Source organism: Microcaecilia unicolor, chromosome 12, assembly GCF_901765095.1.
Source record: "Microcaecilia unicolor chromosome 12, aMicUni1.1, whole genome shotgun sequence".
Lineage (NCBI taxonomy): Eukaryota > Metazoa > Chordata > Amphibia > Gymnophiona > Siphonopidae > Microcaecilia > Microcaecilia unicolor.
In genome coordinates, this window is record NC_044042.1 from 32,489,001 (window position 1) to 32,507,480 (window position 18,480).

The 18,480-nt window shown below is 42.2% G+C and overlaps 1 protein-coding gene across 2 annotated transcripts in view; it reads left to right on the forward strand.

Annotated features, from left to right (window-relative positions):
* The window catches only part of ARHGEF12 (Rho guanine nucleotide exchange factor 12), a 159,080-nt gene that overhangs the window by 124,085 nt on the left and 16,515 nt on the right, over nucleotides 1-18,480 (forward strand). For both annotated transcript variants that reach the window (XM_030220358.1, XM_030220359.1), the window contains 5 exons: nucleotides 4,467-4,541; nucleotides 5,012-5,091; nucleotides 7,063-7,275; nucleotides 11,310-11,753; nucleotides 17,042-17,355. In XM_030220358.1, the coding sequence (XP_030076218.1) occupies nucleotides 4,467-4,541; nucleotides 5,012-5,091; nucleotides 7,063-7,275; nucleotides 11,310-11,753; nucleotides 17,042-17,355 (1,126 nt within the window). The remainder of the gene's footprint in view (nucleotides 1-4,466; nucleotides 4,542-5,011; nucleotides 5,092-7,062; nucleotides 7,276-11,309; nucleotides 11,754-17,041; nucleotides 17,356-18,480) is intronic.

An 18,480-nucleotide genomic window follows, 5' to 3' on the forward strand; every position in this document is an offset into this window, starting at 1 on the left:
CAGGTTTGAACAGAAGTGCACAAAATTGGAAATACTGACTCAGGACCTTAAAACATAAAAAGTGCTGGTGGCCCTTCTGAATGGGAACATGCAGATAGACTTCTGACAAGTCTAGCAAGGTCAAAAATTCTTCTTGATGGATTGCCACTATCGCTGACTAATTTAATATCAGTGCTTATGTTCTGTCTACACCTTGAAGCTCAAAGCAGATTACAGTACACATTGTGGCAAATCAATTATAATATATAAATAATTCTCCGAGGACAAGCAGGCTGCTTGTTCTCACTGATGGGTGACGTCCACGGCAGCCCCTCCAATCGGAAACTTCTCTAGCAAAGTCCTTTGCTAGTCCTCGCGCGCACCGCGCATGCGCGGCCGTCTTCCCGCCCGAAACCGGCTCGAGCCGGCCAGTCTTCTTTTGTCCGCACTCGGTACGGTCGTGTTTCGCCGTGTCGAGCCCCGGAAATTCGACCTCGCGCGTCCAAAGTTATTTTTGACGTGTTTTTTCTTCGGAAAAGTCTTTTAAAGTGTCGGGAAGTGCTCCGGTTTTCGTGTTACCCTTCCCGTACTTCCAGCTTTTTGCCCCGATAAGTTTTCTTTCGTCGTCGGGGTAGGCCTCTTTCGGCCTCGGTCGAGATTTTCTCCCTTTAAATCTTTTGGTGCTCTTTTTCCGTCATTTCGGACTTTGATTTCGCCGGCGTGATTTTTCCGCCCATGACATCGAAGCCTTCCAGCGGCTTCAAGAAGTGCACCCAGTGCGCCCGGGTTATCTCGCTCACTGATCGACACTCGTCGTGTCTTCAGTGTCTGGGGGCCGAGCACCGCCCTCAGAACTGTAGTCTGTGTTCCCTGCTTCAAAGGCGGACTCAGGTAGCGAGATTAGCCCAGTGGAACGTGTTGTTCTCGGGCTCTTCGTCGGCATCGGCACCGGGATCTTCGAGTGCATCGACGTCGTCAGCGTCCAGACCATCTTCCTCGGCCGCCCCTGCATCGAGTGCATCGAGGCATCGGGCCTCTGCATCGGCGCCGAGACATCGGTTAGCTGCATCGACGTCGGTGGTATCGGGACCTCGTCTGCTGATGTCGTCGGACGGTGGTGCATCGTCAGGAGTGCAGGTGAGGGCTGTCCATTCCCCTGCTGGTGGCGGTGAGCCTTCGGGTGGGTCTCCTCCTACCCTGAGGGCTCCTGCGGTACAGCCCCCCCGAGACCGACCTCCTTCGGCCTCGGCCCCGAGGAAGCGACGGCTGGATTCTACGTCCTCCTCGTTGGTGCCGGGGAGCTCCGGTGACATACTTCGGAAGAAATCGAAGAAGCATCGACACCGGTCGCCTCCCCGCGTCGGCACCGAGAGCTCTGGGTCGCCGAGGGAGTCGGCACCCAGCAGGCATCGGCACCGAGAGGACCGCTCACCCTCTGTTCAGGAGGTGTCGATGCGCTCCACTCTGGACAGCCCGGAACAGCCTCCTCGCCCGGAACAGGTTCTGACGTCGACGCCTGCATCGACCTCTTTGCCTTTCTCTGCAGCCGCTCTGAACGAGAGCCTCCGGGCCGTTCTCCCAGAGATTCTGGGAGAGCTGTTGCGCCCTACCCCTCCGGTACCGGCGGTGCTTGCGCCTCCGGTACCGTCGAGCGTGGCGCCGGCTTTGAAAATGAGCCCCCCCCCCCCCCAGATTTTTAAGATTGCACATTATCACTGTCAACTGCTGAGCAAGATGTAAATAGGAACAACAAACATAGTTTGAAATGTCTATATGCGAATGCCAGAAGCCTAAGAAATAAAACGGGGAGATTTGGAATATATTATACAAAATGGAAAAATAGATATAATAGGCATTTCTCAGAACTGGTGGAAGGAGGATAATCAGTGGGACATTGTCATACCATGATACAAATTATATCACAGTGATTGGGTTGATCTAATTGGTGGAGGGGTAGCATTGTATGTTAAAGAGGGCCTTCAGTCGAACAGACTAAAAATTCTATAGGACACAAAACACATCTTGGAATCCCTATGGATTGAAATTCCATGTATAAAGGGGAAAAGGATAGTGATAGGAGTGTACTACCATCCGCCTGGCCAGGATGAAGAGACAGATGTCGAAACGTTATCAGAAATTAGGGAGGCTAACAAAATGGGGAGCATGATAATGGTGATTTTCAATTACGCTGCTATTGACTGGATAATTGTAGCATCAGTGCATACTAGAGAGGTAAATTTCCTTGATGGAATCAAGGACTGCTTTATGGAGCAGTTGGTTCAGGAGCCAACAAGAAGAGGAACAATTCTGGACCTAGGCCTTAGTGGAGCGAATGATCTGGTGAAGAAGGTAATGGTGCTGTGGCCTCTTGATAACAGTGATGATAACATGATCAGATTTGATATAGGCTCTGGAGTAAGTACACTCACGAAATCCAATACGTTAGCATTTAACTTTCAAAAAGGAGACTATGATAAAATGAGAAGAACTGTGAAAAAAAAACTTAGAGGAGCAGCTTCAACGGTCAAAAATTTACATCAGGTATGGATACTGTTCAAAAATACCATCCTGGAAGCCCAGGCCAAATATATTCTATGTATTAAAAAAGGAGGAAGGAAGACCAAACGACGTGGTTAAAAAATGAGGTGAAGGAAGCTATTAGAGCTAAAAGAAAATCCTTCAGAACATGGAAGAAGGATCCGACTGAAAATAATAGGAAACTGCGTAAAGAATGGCAAGTCAAATACAAAGCCCTGATAAGGAAGGCGAAGATAGACTTTGAAAAGAATATTGCGTTGGAGGCAAAAACACATAGTAAAAACATTTTTAGGTATATTAAAAGCAAGAAGCTGGCAAAAGAATCAGTTGGACTGCTAGATGATCGAGGGATAAAAGGGGCACCCAGGGAAGACAAAGCGATAGCGGAGAGATTAAATGAATTATTTGCTTCGGTCTTCACCGAGGAAGATATGGGAAAGGTACTGGTGCCAGAAATGGTATTCAGTGCTGATGAGTCAGAGAAACTGAATCAAATCTCTGTAAACCTGGAAGATGTAATGAAGCAGTTTGACAAATTGAAGAGTATCAAATCGCCAGGACTGGATGGTATACATCCCAGAGTATTGATAGAATTGAAAAATGAACTTGCAAAACTATTGTTAGTAATATGTAATTTATCGGCTTGGGCTGTTCAGCTTGGAGAAAAGACAGCTGAGGGGAGATATGATAGAGGTATATAAAATAATGAGTACAGTGGATCACTTGTTTACTCTTTCCAAAAATACTAGGACTAGGGGGCACGCAATGAAGCTACAAAGTAGTAAATTTAAAACAAATTGGTGAAAATATTTCTTCATTCAATGTGTAATTAAACTCCGGAATTCGTTGCCAGAGAATGTGGTAAAAGCAGTTAGCTTAGTGGGGTTTAAAAAAGGTTTGGATAGCTTCCTAAAAGAAAAGTCCATAAGCTATTATTAAAATGGACCGGAAAATCCACTGCCTATTTCTAGGTTAAGCTGCATAAAATGTATTATACTGTTTTGGGATCTTGCCAGGTATTTGTGACCTAGATTGGCCACTGTTGGAAACAGGATACTGGGCCTGATGGATCTTCGGTCTGACCCAGTATGGCAACACTTATGTACTATATACTTTCCTATCATGACATTGTAGTTCCTTTTCTTTCTTTCAATTATTTTAAATTGTAATGTGTAAACTGCCCAGTTCTGCCAGTCAGCTTGGGCGGTATAGAAAGTTTTAATACACATAAACATACTAAGAATTTAGTACATGGTTGGAGAATTTGGCATGGGGGTTCAGTTTTAACAGTTGACATTGTTGCCCTTTTTCTGGTTGTGGTTCTTTTTCAAGTTTGAGTTGGTCCCAGGAATTTTGGAGAATTTAGTGCCTTTGATTTATTATTCTACTTGGTTATTCTAATATTGACTAGTGGGTGGCTCCACAAGATAATTAAACAATGATGTCACTAGTCTAATAGCTCTCAGTCGCCATCTGCCGGCAGGAGAAGGTAAACCCAAGCATCTGGTCTGATCTGGAGGGACTTCTGGAGAGAAAATTAGCAGGTAAAGACTATTTTCTCTCTCTGTGTTATGAAATTGTTGTATTATGTATGCAGTCCGCTTTGAACAAGCTTTGGCCAGAAAAGGGCACAATGTAAAATTTAAATTAAATTGTACATGTCTTTGCGTCTCTCTGTAGAAAAAGCAAGAACTGAAATGCAGAGCAGTGGTAAAGTGTACAGCTGAGAAAATGAAAGCTTTGTTGATAAGGGCAAACACATTTTCAGAACAGAGAATAACCTTGTTACTGCTGTATTTTAATAAGGAAGCTTGTCAAGAAAAATGGGCATTATGGTGCATGATAACACATGGAAAGTGGTTAGAAACTGCCAAAATGCTAGTAAATCCACTGGCTTATGATCCACCACTATGCTCCGAGATAAATGTTGAATTTTGTTTCCTCTTCAGGTGGCAGGACCTCATAGCACAAATGGCAGGGACAGTTAAAGTTGTGACCAAGACAGCAATCCCATTACCACAGGTGTGAGTATTTGTAAAGAATCATTTTCTGTAGCCAGACGTGGAAGCATTGAAAAGAACTTAGGAGACTATCCTCCTTTGAAGCATATTTAAATAGGAAGGTACAGCTGGGCAATTCACATCATTGTTAAAGATAGAAATGAGACAGTTTTAGAAGGGATAAGATTCTGTAAAGGTGTTAACTACCTGAAAAATGGAGGAGTATAATATAAGCCTCAGAATAAAAGTGTTGCTAATGAAAAATGAGTTTTAAAAAATCCAGGTATACCCAAAGAATGCTGGAAATATTGGATTGGGATAAATGTGGAGATGCAAGAGATAGGGAAGGGGGGATAAGAAATGTTTTGTACGGTGAATAAGCCAGAACCAAGAGAGCAGAGAATGTTTTAGGAAAAAGGACAGAGAGCAAGGGATTTTATGGAGAATGTGCTTTACCAGTGATGATGGTGCTAACAGATGGAACTGTTCTTCAGAGATGAGCAGGAAGAGGAGGATCAGCAGAAACTAAAAGATGAACTGCAAGATATTCCTTCCTATGGACTGCGGAGTTCAGGTACATAACTGAAAAGTTACAAAACTAATGTGTTCCTGTTTGTACAAAACATTCTTGGCCCAATATTTATGTTTTCTGTGGAGTACAAGTACATTTTTGCATCATTTGAGGTCATGGTAGGTGCGTATTTTATAAAGGCACAGGCAGAAAATAGGCGCTGTTTTGAAACTTTACATAAGCACACTGTTATAAAATTATGCCCAAAGTGTCAGTTTCCTTTTTTGGTGGTTTCCACTGCAAATTACGGTGCTCCAAGACACGGTTCATTCTGTAAGTGCTGTTTGACCTTTTGCTGAATTGATTTCCCGCGTCCAGACTACGTTTAATTACTAATGCGCTTAGGCACTTTTAGCTGCCTTGCTTTTATTTCTGTTAGTGTATTATTGAGGAACGGCATCGTCTTGGCTGTGTTTACAAGCACTCAGATTTCAATTGACCCCCCGATGTAGGTGTATACATGCCGAAATACGGCCCGTGTTGGGTCGATTTATTAAAGGATTCTAGATTGTCCCACTCCTGAAAAGCTCTTGAGTGCTTCTTTTTTGCTATACTACTTTGTGCACTATATATATTCCATTCTCTGATATTTATGTCATTTCCATATTTTAGGTTATCAGAAAGGCACAAGCACAGCTTTCTGATAATTAGCACTGTGTGCATGGATGTAGTCTGAACACTGTATGAAGGAAGAGATGAGGAGAACTATTCTCTATATATTATGATTAAATGTTATACTTATTGAGGGTAATTTAATAAGAGACATTTTACATGCTTATACTTGCTCAAGAAGACATTAAAAAAAAAAGTTCAAATCTTTTTTGATTGGAAAATTTTTGCATGATACAAAAAGAAACGAACTTGTGAACAGCCATGAAAATTTGCAGAACATTGATGTATAGTATAGGAATAGTATAACTTACTTTTCAGATGAAGAAACAGAATTGCAAAAGAGTTTAAGGTTCCAAAGTTTTCATGTGTTTGGCATATAGGTGCAAAAATGCCTTTGTAAAACTTCCCTGCAAGTAAAAGTATGCACAATGACAAGAATGTGTGTTTGTATGCAGCTTTAGTATGGGGATGTTCTAGAACAGAGTTTGGGCACAGTGTGGGTGAAGTCATGATTTGCACATGCACTTTACACTTGCTTCTGAGCAGGCATAAATGTCAATGACTTCATTTTAGGTGTAATTTATAACTATACCTAGATGTCCATGGAATTCATTTTCAAAGCGCTATAGGTTACCATGAGGCATATTTTCAAAGCGCTTAGACTTACAAAGCTACATGGTAACCTACAGAACTTTATAAACTAGGTGCTTTGAAAATGAGTCCCATCATAACCTATGGAACTTTATAAGTATGAGTACTTTGAAAATGAGCTCCTATGTGTTGTTATAAAATAGGCATCTTTTTGCCCTTTGTCAGGTAACTTGTTAAAAAAATTACCCTTATGCCAATGGTGCAGATACTACTGTATAGATGAGTTGGTTTCTACTGTATTATACTGCATCTAATACAGGACTGTGTTTCAGGTGCAAATATGCCATGTCTTCTACTCAGTCTGCCATATGCTGATCTTTGGCCGTCCCTGCGACGGAAAGCAGTTGAGGATGTCCAAAATCGGCTTTCGATTATACCGATTTGGACGACCCTGTGAGAAGGACGCCCATCTTCTTATTTGTGTCGAAAGATGAGCGTCCTTCTCTTTCGAAAATGAGCCTGATAATGTTCTAATGCAGCAAAAAAAATTACGTAGGGGCAACTGTAGAGAAGGCGGATTCCTCTTTGGCACAGGTTATAATCTACGTGAGCCTACTTTGACCTATTTATTCTTGGAATATTTAATTCTCTGTAATGGTGATGGTAAATTACCTGGATGCTATATATTCCTGGAAGCTCCTTTAATTGTAGCCAAATCTGTGTGCTAGGCTGATTATCTATTTTAATTCTTGATTATTTCTTTCTGGCTAGATAAAGATTTGGACATAGATTCCCATGTGGTTATGGAATCCCTGTCTTTATCACCTACCACATCTGAGAAGCCAGAAGTGGCTGATCTTGAACAAGAAGCTTGGTCGCAGAGTTCATTTGAGCAGGAGCAACAAAATTTAGAGGCTCTGAAAGAGAGAGAACTTCCACGTTCCGTCTCTCAACAACGGTGGGCAACAGATGCACTAAGGAACTGTAAGTAGTAGCATGGAAACAGTTTATGACTTGATATCTAGCACAGTGTACTAATACATGGTCAAAAATACATTAAATAAGTAGGAGCTACCGTATTTTTCGGACTATAAGACGCACTTTTTTCCCCCAAAATTTGGGAGGAAAATGGGGGGTGCGTCTTATAGTCCGAAGGTAGATTTGGCTGGCTGGCTGGCCGCCCGCCCTCCGAGTTCGGGATCGCCCTCCCCCCGGCCCTGTCACCACTTCTCCCTACTCACGTCACGCGATCTTCCCTGGTGGTCTAGTGACGTCGGGGCAGGAAAGAGCCCCCTCTTTCCTGCCAGGCGCGCTGCTCTCCATCCTCCTGTATGCAGCCTGACGGTCTCGGCGAGATTCAAAATGGCCGCCGAGAATTGAAGTCTCGGCGGCCATTTTGAATCTCGCCGCCGTCAGGCTGCATACAGGAGGATGGAGAGCAGCGCGCTGGGCAGGAAAGAGGGGGCTCTTTCCTGCCCCGACGTCACTAGACCACCAGGGAAGATCGCGTGACGTGAGTAGGGAGAAGTGGTGACAGGGCGATCCCGAACTCGGACAAGACGCACCGGAGCACCTAGGTTTTAGAGGAGGGAAAAAGGAAAAAAAATTTTTTCCTATTTCCCTCCTCTAAAACCTAGGTGCGTCTTATGGTCCGGTGCGTCTTATAGTCCGAAAAATACGGTAACTCTCCACATATGCAAAATGATGCTCTCTACTACTCACAATAATTATATTTTTAAGGACCATCAACATTTTAGTCGATGTTTTCAATCTTCACCATACTGGTGTGATTATTTGCCATCAAAAGTTCCTCAGCGTCATTTTTCATATGTTGATATCTAGCATGACACAGAAGTGTTAATTCGAGTAGGAAATTATTAGGCCTGTTCGCTCTCTCAGGACAAACACTAGGGATATTCCTGAAATGGCACTGCATACCATGCAAACTTCCTGTGTACATCAACAAGACAAGTTGAATTGCACACATCTGCCTCCTGAAGTTGAGGGCTCTAATGGTCATAATGATACTGGAGAGAAATGGACTCTTGTGGATATATATATTCTTTTGCTAACCTATAGAGAAAGGTCATTGGTCTGCAATGTTTCTAGTTTTCTCCTGAAGTCAAAAACAAAACTGCACTTAAAAGCACTCTGTATTTGATACTATTTCTAAAATCTATCTGTCAAGTGGTGCACAAAAATGACTTGAAACAAAACAGTAGGGGTATGTACAGGGCAAGCATTTTCAGTTTGGCCCTTTTTCGTCTGATTTTCAGACATCGTTTCAGTTTATTTTCACATATTTGTTTGACTAAAACAAATTTTAGTGCGCATTAAAACTTTTTATTAAATACATTAATCAATTTAACATGCATTAATTGTTAGGTTATTGTTTGTTAAATCAATTTAGCGCACACTAACCAGCCAAATGTGTGCTAATGAAGGCACATCCCTACAAACTAGGGTAAGCTATTCAAATTCTTCAAGCCACACTCTTGTTTCCAGTAAACCTTTAGTGGCCAACTGACCATTATTGGCTAATTTAGACTTGGATAGTCAGTGCCAGGCCATTTCCAGGGTCAATGGCATTACCTGGAAGTTATGTATGCATGGCTGATATTCAGTGTTGTACCCACATAGTTAACCAGACAAAGACAGAACTGTTGTTTATGTAGTCTTAATTTCTCAATTAACTATGCAGGCACAGACACTGAATATCACTGGTCTGGCAGCAGCAGGATATGACGTGGCTAGACCCATTGGGGCGGGGCTGGAGGGAAAGGACAGAGGTGCTGGCTGGACCCATGGGGGAGGAGGAGCACTGGAGGGGAAGGGAAAGGGATGCCGGAACAAGGGGATGAAGGGAGTCAAATACTGAACCCACAGCGGGAAGGAGAAAGGGAAATAGGGCAAGCAGGTGAGCTAGGTGCTAGAATGGGTGGGGGCAGAGAGAGAGAGTGAGAATCTGGGTTGGGTTGGAGAGGAGAGAGACACAAGAGAGGGAACAAGCTGGGGACAGAGAGGTAACAGAAACAGAGGAGAAATGAAGTGCATGGTGGGAGGGGGGCACAGGGACATGAACACAAAGGGGAGATGCTGCCTGGGGATGGGTATATGGACATAGGGGGGGCAATGCCAGACACAGGGAGATGTTGTTTGACACAGGGGGAGAAAATAGAGAGGTGATGATCGATGTGAGGATATGAACACAGGGGAGATATTGGACAGGGAAGTATAGAGACACACAGAAGGGAGATGCTGAGCATGGGAGACAAAAGGGACACAAATAGAAGGTGGATGGTGAACATGGAGAGAGGAGAGATGTCAAATGGGTAGGAGAACCTAATGAGTGAGTTAAAAGAAGACAGAGGGAAGCAAAAACCAGAGACCAACATGATTTTAAAAGTACAATGACCAGACAACAAAAGGTAGAAAATTAAATTATTTTCTATTTTGTGATTAGAGTATGTCAGGTTTGAAATGTACATCTTGCCAGAGTTAATAATGTTAGATATGGCTGGGACACAGGGCAGAAATTTGGGAAGGGACCACACTACCAGGCTGCACTCGCTTCAGCTTTCATCAGTCTTGGGGCCCTCTCTGGTCAGGGGCCAAGGGCAGTTGCCCTGGTCGCCCTCCCTTAACACCATTCCTGACATGTGCCATCTTTATATTTTGTGCAGTACAAAAGTAAATGCATCTCTTTTTATATCTCTGGTGTTGTACTACATAACTGCTTGAGGCTCATGCAGATGGGGTCAGAGCTCACGGGGACAAAGCTTGCAGTGACTGAGATAAACTTTGTCCCCATGTCATTCTCTAGTGCCCACATAACTCATAACTCCACCTCCAGACTGTCCCAGCACTGTTTGGACACTGCCACAGCAGTCAGAGGGATATTCAAATAGCATTGCTCAGTTAAGTGCCACTGAATATCCCCTCCTGACCTACTCAGAACAAATTAATTGGGAAGCCTGTTAAATCATTTTGAATATTGGGCCCAAAATTGTTTATTACATCACAGTTAGACCTTACACACTGTCACCCGAGTCATTATTAGCAGGCTACTTTTAACATTAGAGCCAGTGGAAACCAAGCGGAACTGTGCTGTAAGTTTTTGAACAGCTGCTGGGAAGCAGCTAAAATGTTTTATAACTTCAGTGTCATGTTTAATTGCTGTTATACACCCTTTTTAAATTTTTTTGGAGGGGTTTCTTTAAACTTGCTTAAATTATAGTGGATACAGCTTTCTTTTGAAAAACTTCTACATGAGCATAGTGAAGATTGAATTGTGTTTCTTGAGGTTTATGTATAAAAGGTTTATCCAGCGATGTAGCACCATTGTGTTTTGGCTTGTATGTTTTTCTGTATGGTCTGTTTCCCAGCCCACTGCCATCATGTAACTTTTCCCAAGTGGTGAGCTTTTGAAGCATGAGTAGGATATGATTTCATCTCCTTTTCACTGATTTCTACTCTTTTTCCTGCTTAGCAGCTTTCTCAGATTCAAATTTGAGTCTCAAAAGGGTTGAAAATATAGAAAGTACAGCTGTTAAAAGAGCAAAAGTGATCTGCCACAATCCATGAGCTTCAGAGCAGAGTTAACATGTCACACAGTGAATTACACTGAAAGACAAGGGTCCATTCAGTCTAACTGTTTTTTGATTGGAAAAGAAAAATGAAAAGATCATTGTACAACTGTAATCACTTTGGTTGCTTCATGAAAAAAAAATTCCATCTTTACCCTCGGATAATAGTGAAATAACACTTGTTCTTAGATTATTACATTCTCATAGCAACAATCTTTTAAAACTGAAATAAATCTAAAAGTGCCTTCTAACTTCTACTGAATCTGTGTAAAGGTCATTTTAGTCCATACATAGAATTTTCTTGGATTTCAATACACATCCTCATGGGGATGCTGCATCCCTTACATTTGTATGTGATAAGCATGAAAAGGCAAATTTTGTGCTTTAAATGTCTGTTTTGCTTGTTTCTAAATACTATTTCTCTAATTATAGTGAGCTCTTTAAGGCAGTTGCTGGTTCAGCACCTGGGCTTTCCTGAAGGGAGAGACAGTGAGGACTGGCACTCATTTCCTGCTTGTAGGACACTTTCTCATAGACCCTGTGTTGACAGTGCTTTGAAGCAGTTGGACAATAGTCTACAAAATCAGCAGGAAACTGGTAGGATTCCCCCTACTACAAAGGAAATTACAACTAGTCTCAGTGTGCAGACTCTCTCAGAAGGAGTAAAAGTGCAAGCTAGAGAACCCAAGAGAAACAGTAGCTCAAATGATCCGCCAGCTTGGAGCCTGGAAACTCCCACTGTAGACTTGGATAGTGGTGCTGAAGAGGTTGGAGACCAGTTCTTTGATGCTCGAGAAGCCCACAGCGATGACAACCCATCAGAGAATGAGGAAATAGGCAGGAAAGATGAAGAGGAGGTACAGTTACGGATCTCAGGTAAGTGCGCTCTGCTTCCAGAGCTTAGGACAAACAAAGTTGACACGTTCTATATCGTTGCATTTGCTCATTGTAAAACTGGGCTTTGTGTAAGAGGTTGAACTTGAATGACAAGCAGTTAAAGAAATTAAGTTACAATGATTTGCACACATAGAGGTGTGCTTTAGAGATGCAGTTAAAGGAAAGTTGCAGGATTTTGTAATACTCTATAGGATAATTTTGTAATTGTATGCATAAATGAAAAGTATATGCATGAGTTTCTCTGTGCAGACTGAACCAGATTATCAAAATCAAAGTATGTACTTCTGCTTTGAAAAATATCCCAGAAAAACTGTGGAAGCAATTGGGTAACAGGACACCATATTTGCATGGGCAGTGAGCCTATTCTCTAAAACACTTACACATGTAATCATTCTTAAAGAATACTAGTGTTAACCGGCATCGGTGAACACATTTACATCAGGTCTGAGGCTGGCGTAACTGGACACACCTAAATGCGACATTTACATGCATAACCTACAGTATTCTGTAAGTAGCCCATATAAATGTTAGGGGATTTGGGCGTTCACAGGGAAGGGGCTGCCAATTACAGGCTAAGCCATTTTACCAGGTAATTACAGAATTGCAGTTAGGCACATCACTGCCATTTACACACATTAATGTACTGTTTCCCGCTTGAATTGCACTATTCTATAAATTTAAGCATCCTTTAATAGAGTGATGGGGAGCATGCTTACATTTACACCTGCTTTTTGGGACACCCATATTTTCTGGGTAAATTTACACACATAGTAACATATAGTAGATGACTGCAGAAAAAGACCTGCACGATCCATCCAGTCTGCCCAACAAGATAAACTCACATGTGCTACTTTTTGTGTATACCTTACCTTGATTTGAACCTGTCCTTTTCCGGGCACAGACCTTATAAGTCTGCCCAGCACTATCCCCGCCTCCCAACCACCAGCCCCGCCTCCCACCACCGGTTCTGGCACAGACCGTATAAGTCTGCCCAGCACTATCCCCGCCTCCCAACCACCAGTCCCGCCTCCCACCACCGGCTCTGGCACAGACCGTATAAGTCTGTCCAGCACCATCTCCGCCTCCCGCCACCGGCTCTATCACCCAATCTCGGCTAAGCTCCTTAGGATCCATTCCTTCTGAACAGGATTCCTTTATGTTTATCCCACGCATGTTTGAATTCCGTTACCGTTTTCGTTTCCACCACCTCCCGCGGGAGGGCATTCCAAGCATCCACTACTCTCTCCGTGCTTGAATTTTCTAAAGAATGCATGTAGCTGAAAAATATTGCCCCAACTCCCCTCTCCCTTTTCTCTGTTCACTGTAGGATAAGGTATGTGCATACATGCTGCATAAGAGGTGGATGATGTTCTGAAAATCCATATCTGCACTTAAAGTAAAAACAATTCCAGGCAGACCTCTATGGTCTATTTCCCGTAAATGGCAAAGACAGATCAGGATCAAGGCTGGAATGGGGTTCGACGGTAACTCCAGGAGATGGGAAGTAGGACCAGTGCCATGCAGACTTCTATGGTCTGTGCCCCAAAATTGGCAGGGAGAGAGAGAGAACTTAAGTATGCATGTATCATATCACATTTGAATCATATGCTATGATTGCAGGTGCTGCATATCTCAGTGGGGAGGGGGGTAGAATCATAAAGTTGATATTAGCGAATAAATGGTGTTAGAGGTGGGGGGGGGGGAGACATTCTTATGATTAAAAGCAACAGGAAGGGAAGAAATTCTTAGGGTTGAAAGCAAAGGTATTGTAATATTATGTTCCAAGATTGCATACCTGAATATATGTATACCGCTTTGGATGCAGTTGCAAAAACCTCAGAAAGGTGGTATATCAAGTCCCATTTCCCTTTCCCTTCCCTTTCCCTTATATGAGGTTGGCAAGGTGGCAAGTTGCTTATGATGCCAGAGTTCAATCATGAAGAAATGTAACCTGTGCAAAGTGCCAGATACAACTCTTTCCACCCTGTTGGGCAGACTGGATGAAGCATACAGGACTTTTTCTGCTGACATTTACTATGTTACTGTTTAAAGCACTGTTTTACTTGCAGATATGGCTTTGAAAATTACCCTCTTAAAATACTTTCTAAAGGAAAGTCCTTTAAAATGTATTCTCTGTCTTTTTGTGGATGACACTAATATCTACAACCGGATAAACATGTCTGAGTTTATAGCTGCTTTGAGAGGTAATCTAAGAGAATCTGGCAAACAGTCATCTGCTTGGCGACTGTTTCAGTACTTATAACTGCAGTGTTTTGCATTTGGGATGCAGAAAACTCAGGGAGGAGTACACAATGGGAGAAGAAATAATGATGGATAGGACAGCAAATAAACCTGTTTTAAAAGGTAGTGAAACAGTTTGACAAAGCATACCTGGGGTATACAGGGAGAGGCATAACTAATAGAAAAAAAAGTGATTTTATCATTGTACAAGTCCTTGGGTTGACACCTGTCCTGAAAGGGCTCAGAAGTCAGATTGTATAGAGAACAGCTACTAGAATGGTGTGAAGTCTGAACAAAAGTCTAAGGCATCTAAATATGTATACCTTAAAGAAGAGCGGACACACAGGAGATGTAATAAACATATTCCAATAACTTTAAAGCTATTAATGATGCACAGGAGACAAGCCTTTTTTCTGTGGAAGGGGTCATGATGTGCAACTCTGAGGCAGTGGACTTGAGAACAACATCAGGAAATTCCCCAGAAAGAGTGGTTGGCTGCTGGGATAAATGTTTGCATTGTGGACAGAAATAATTGGGCAGCCCAGTTGTCTTTTTCCTGCTGCTATCTATTATGTTACTCTTCAAGTCCCCACTTAAAGATCCTGTTAAGGGTTCAAAGCCACTTTCATAACATTTACCATCAGACCCTCTATATTGTTTCCTATGTGTGGTTAATTTAATTTATTTTGTCCACTATAAATGTCTGGACCATGATGCTCTCAAGGAGGTATTAATCCTCAAGTATTGATTTCTTTAGTGTGTGTGTATATATATATATATATATATATATATATATATATTTATATACCAAAGTACTTAACCAGATGTTCCTTGTGAGTATGATTTTCCTTTTCAAAAATCTCCTCTTCAAAACTCTTAACCCATACCCCGTTGATGATTATTAATGTCCATCTTTCTGCTTGTCTGACATGGTGCTATGTTTTGCTGCGTGTACACCAGCCACCACATTCTTTTAAATATACCTCCTGATCTCTGTTTCCCCAATCAGAGGCTGACCCATTTAAATTCCTGTTTTAAATTAATGGCATCCATTCCACTTCGGTGGACTGTTTAGGCCCCAGCATCAGAGCAGAATTCAATGTACAAGGATCATCCTGACACCATAGGACAAAATATGAATTCAAGATAGCAGTTATGGATGATACTGAATCTTAAAAATTGGATTGCACAGAAGAAGTTGACAAGTTATATTAATATGTGAGTTTGGGATTAGGAGTAGGATTTTAGAGGGGAGATAGTGTTTGTTCAGGAAATAGGAAGAAAGCTTTGCTTAAGCTTCATGTTATTGCTTAGGTGCAAGTCATTATTCCCCCCTCCCCCCACCCCCGATTTTATAAATGGTGCCTAAAACTGGACGTGGATCCCAGATTGGTGCCCAAAATAATTAGTTAACAGGCTCCAATTATTTTATTGAAGTTAAGAAGCATTTAATTGCCATTAATTATGATTTGGGCACCAATCTGTCTGTGTCCTATTCTGTAACAACGGGCATCTAAATTGGATCATGCGCAACTCAGAATAGAGTATGGCCTTGGGAGGGCATGGGTATGGGCAGGTGAGGGGCATTCACAAAAGATGGCCAACTTGCATGCCAGGATTTACACAAGGTTTCAGCTTTCCTCATGCCCAAAGTTGAGCACCGAATTTCGTACTCGACGCTATTCTATAAAGAGCGCTCATCCCAGAAGCATTTAATTGCCATTAATTATGATTTGGGCACCAATCTGTCTGTGTCCTATTCTGTAACAACGGGCATCTAAATTGGATCATGCGCAACTCAGAATGGAGTATGGCCTTGGGAGGGCATGGGTATGGGCAGGTGAGGGGCATTCACAAAAGATTGCCAACTTGCATGCCAGGATTTACACAAGGTTTCAGCTTTCCTCATGCCCAAAGTTGAGCACCGAATTTCGTACTCGACGCTATTCTATAAAGAGCGCTCATCCCAGAAGCATTTAATTGCCATTAATTACGATTTGGGCACCAATCTGTCTGTGTCCTATTCTGTAACAACGGGCATCTAAATTGGATCATGCGCAACTCAGAATGGAGTATGGCCTTGGGAGGGCATGGGTATGGGCAGGTGAGGGGCATTCACAAAAGATGGCCAACTTGCATGCCAGGATTTACACAAGGTTTCAGCTTTCCTCATGCCCAAAGTTGAGCACCGAATTTCGTACTCTACGCTATTCTATAAAGAGCGCTCATCCCAGAGCCCCCTTTATAGAATAATGTTGAGCGCTGATTTTTATTGGTGCCATTTATAGAATCTCCCCCTATCTGTGAATGTGGAGAGTAATTTTATAAAGGCCCTTGTGTTTTACACACAGAAAAGTCCTTTCATAAAATTGCCTCCTGGTATACACGTGTATAAGTATGTGCAGCCCAGGATGGCATTATGTATAAGCACACTGCATGTAGATGTTCCTGCGGATATGGTTTGGGAAGAGCAGGGATGGAACTTCAATGTACCAGTGTATTTTATGAAATATGCAAGTACACGCACACATGTTTACACCTGCTTTGGAGCAGGTATAAATATATGTGGTGGGCATTTACACACTACTTGGGCTTTTTATAAAGCACATAGGTATTTATGTTGCCTTTATTGGAGAGGTGTAGTAGCCGTGTTAGTCCACTCTTAAAGGTTATCAATAGAAATCAAACAAAATAAAACATGGAAAAGAAAATAAGACGATACCTTTTTTATTGGACATAATACATTTCTTGATTAGCTTTCGAAGGTTGCCCTTCTTCGTCAGATCGGAAATAAGCAAATGTGGTAGCAGATAGTATATATAAGTGAAACATCCAAGCATTATTTTGACAGTCTGACAGGATAGGAGGGTGGGGGTGGGTAGGAGGTATGCATGAGGACATCAAAGCATTTCATGTTGCCTGTATAAAATAGCCTTAAGCTAGGTATCTTTTTTGGGCTTCACTTAGGTGTTCATTATAAAATCAGGCTCATTATGTTTAACTTTCTTCTCTTTCTTTGCAAACAGGAAACTATTTGATCCTTGATGGGTATGAGATGCTGCAGGAGAGTTCCACTGATGACGAGTTCTCTTCCTCCATTACTCAATACACTGCAAGCAATCCCTTAACAGACTGTTTCCCCCAAAACTCTGATTTGTCTGGAAATACTCAAGATGATGCAGGCATCACCCCAAGTGCAACAGAATTCCTGGGGCAGTTCAGCCAGATGGGTACAGAAGGTCCTTGGTCCAGCACAAAAAAAATACCCTTCACCTCAGCATCTTATGGCCAGATACTACAGTACATTCAAACAATAGAGACAGACCTTGAACACTTAAAGGTATGTGTGAATCTTTCCTAAAATGAATTACTTGATGTCATGTCTGAGGAAAATGGAGCTACAATGAAATATCTGCCATCTGTAGACAGAAAACATAGGGGTTAAATGGCTATTTTTCTCAGTGGAGGAGGGCGAATAGTGGAGTGCCACGGGGATCTGAAAATCGGAACAGAGAGTGAGGTGATTAAATTTGCAGATGACACAAAACTATTCAAAGTTGTCAAAACACATGCAGATTGTGAAAAATTGCAGGAAGACCTGAGGAAACTGGAAAACTGGGCATCCAAATGGCAGATGAAATTTAATGTTTAGAAATGCAAAGTGATTCACATTGGGAAGAATAATCTGAATCATAGTTACCTAATGCTAGGATCCACCTTAGGAGTCAGGACTCAAGAAAAAGATCTAGGTGTCATTGTAGACAGTACGCTGAAATCTTTTGCCCAGTGTGCGGCGGCAGCCAAAAAAGCAAACAGGATGCTAGGAATTATTAGCAAAGGGATGGAAAATAAGATCAGGAATTTTATAATGCCCCTGTATCACTCTATGGTGCAACCTCACCTTGAGCATTGCTTTCAATTCTGTCACCATATGTCAAAAAAGATATAGTGGAATTAGGAAAGGTGTCTGGATTTCTGGATTGTGTATGTTCCCAGTTCAATGTGACTTGCCACAATGCCATTAAAGAATAAACATGTTGGGAATATAAAACGGGGGGGGGGGGGGGTGGTGTGGTGGGGTTACCAAGATAAAAGCTGGATGACATCGCAGATGGTTTACTCTTTTCTTTGCATATAGAAGTTATGAGTGCGCTGGAGTCCTATATCTCCGGGCTGTTAAATCTGTCTTAGTGATGCTGTCATTAGTACAAACGTTGGAAAGTAAACATATTGGGGGGGGGGGGGGGGGGGCAGAGGGGGGGATAGGGGGGAGGGGAGAAAATTGTTAAAACGTTTGATGACGGACTTGACCAGTTAACTCGATTGTGGATGTTTTCATGTTGGCATTTCTGTTTGTGCCAGTTGCTGAATGTCTCTAACTTTGTTTAGTCATCAGTAAAAATGTTGAAACCTAAAAAAGGTTTGAACAAGTTCCTGGAGGAAAGGTCCATAGTCTGTTATTGAG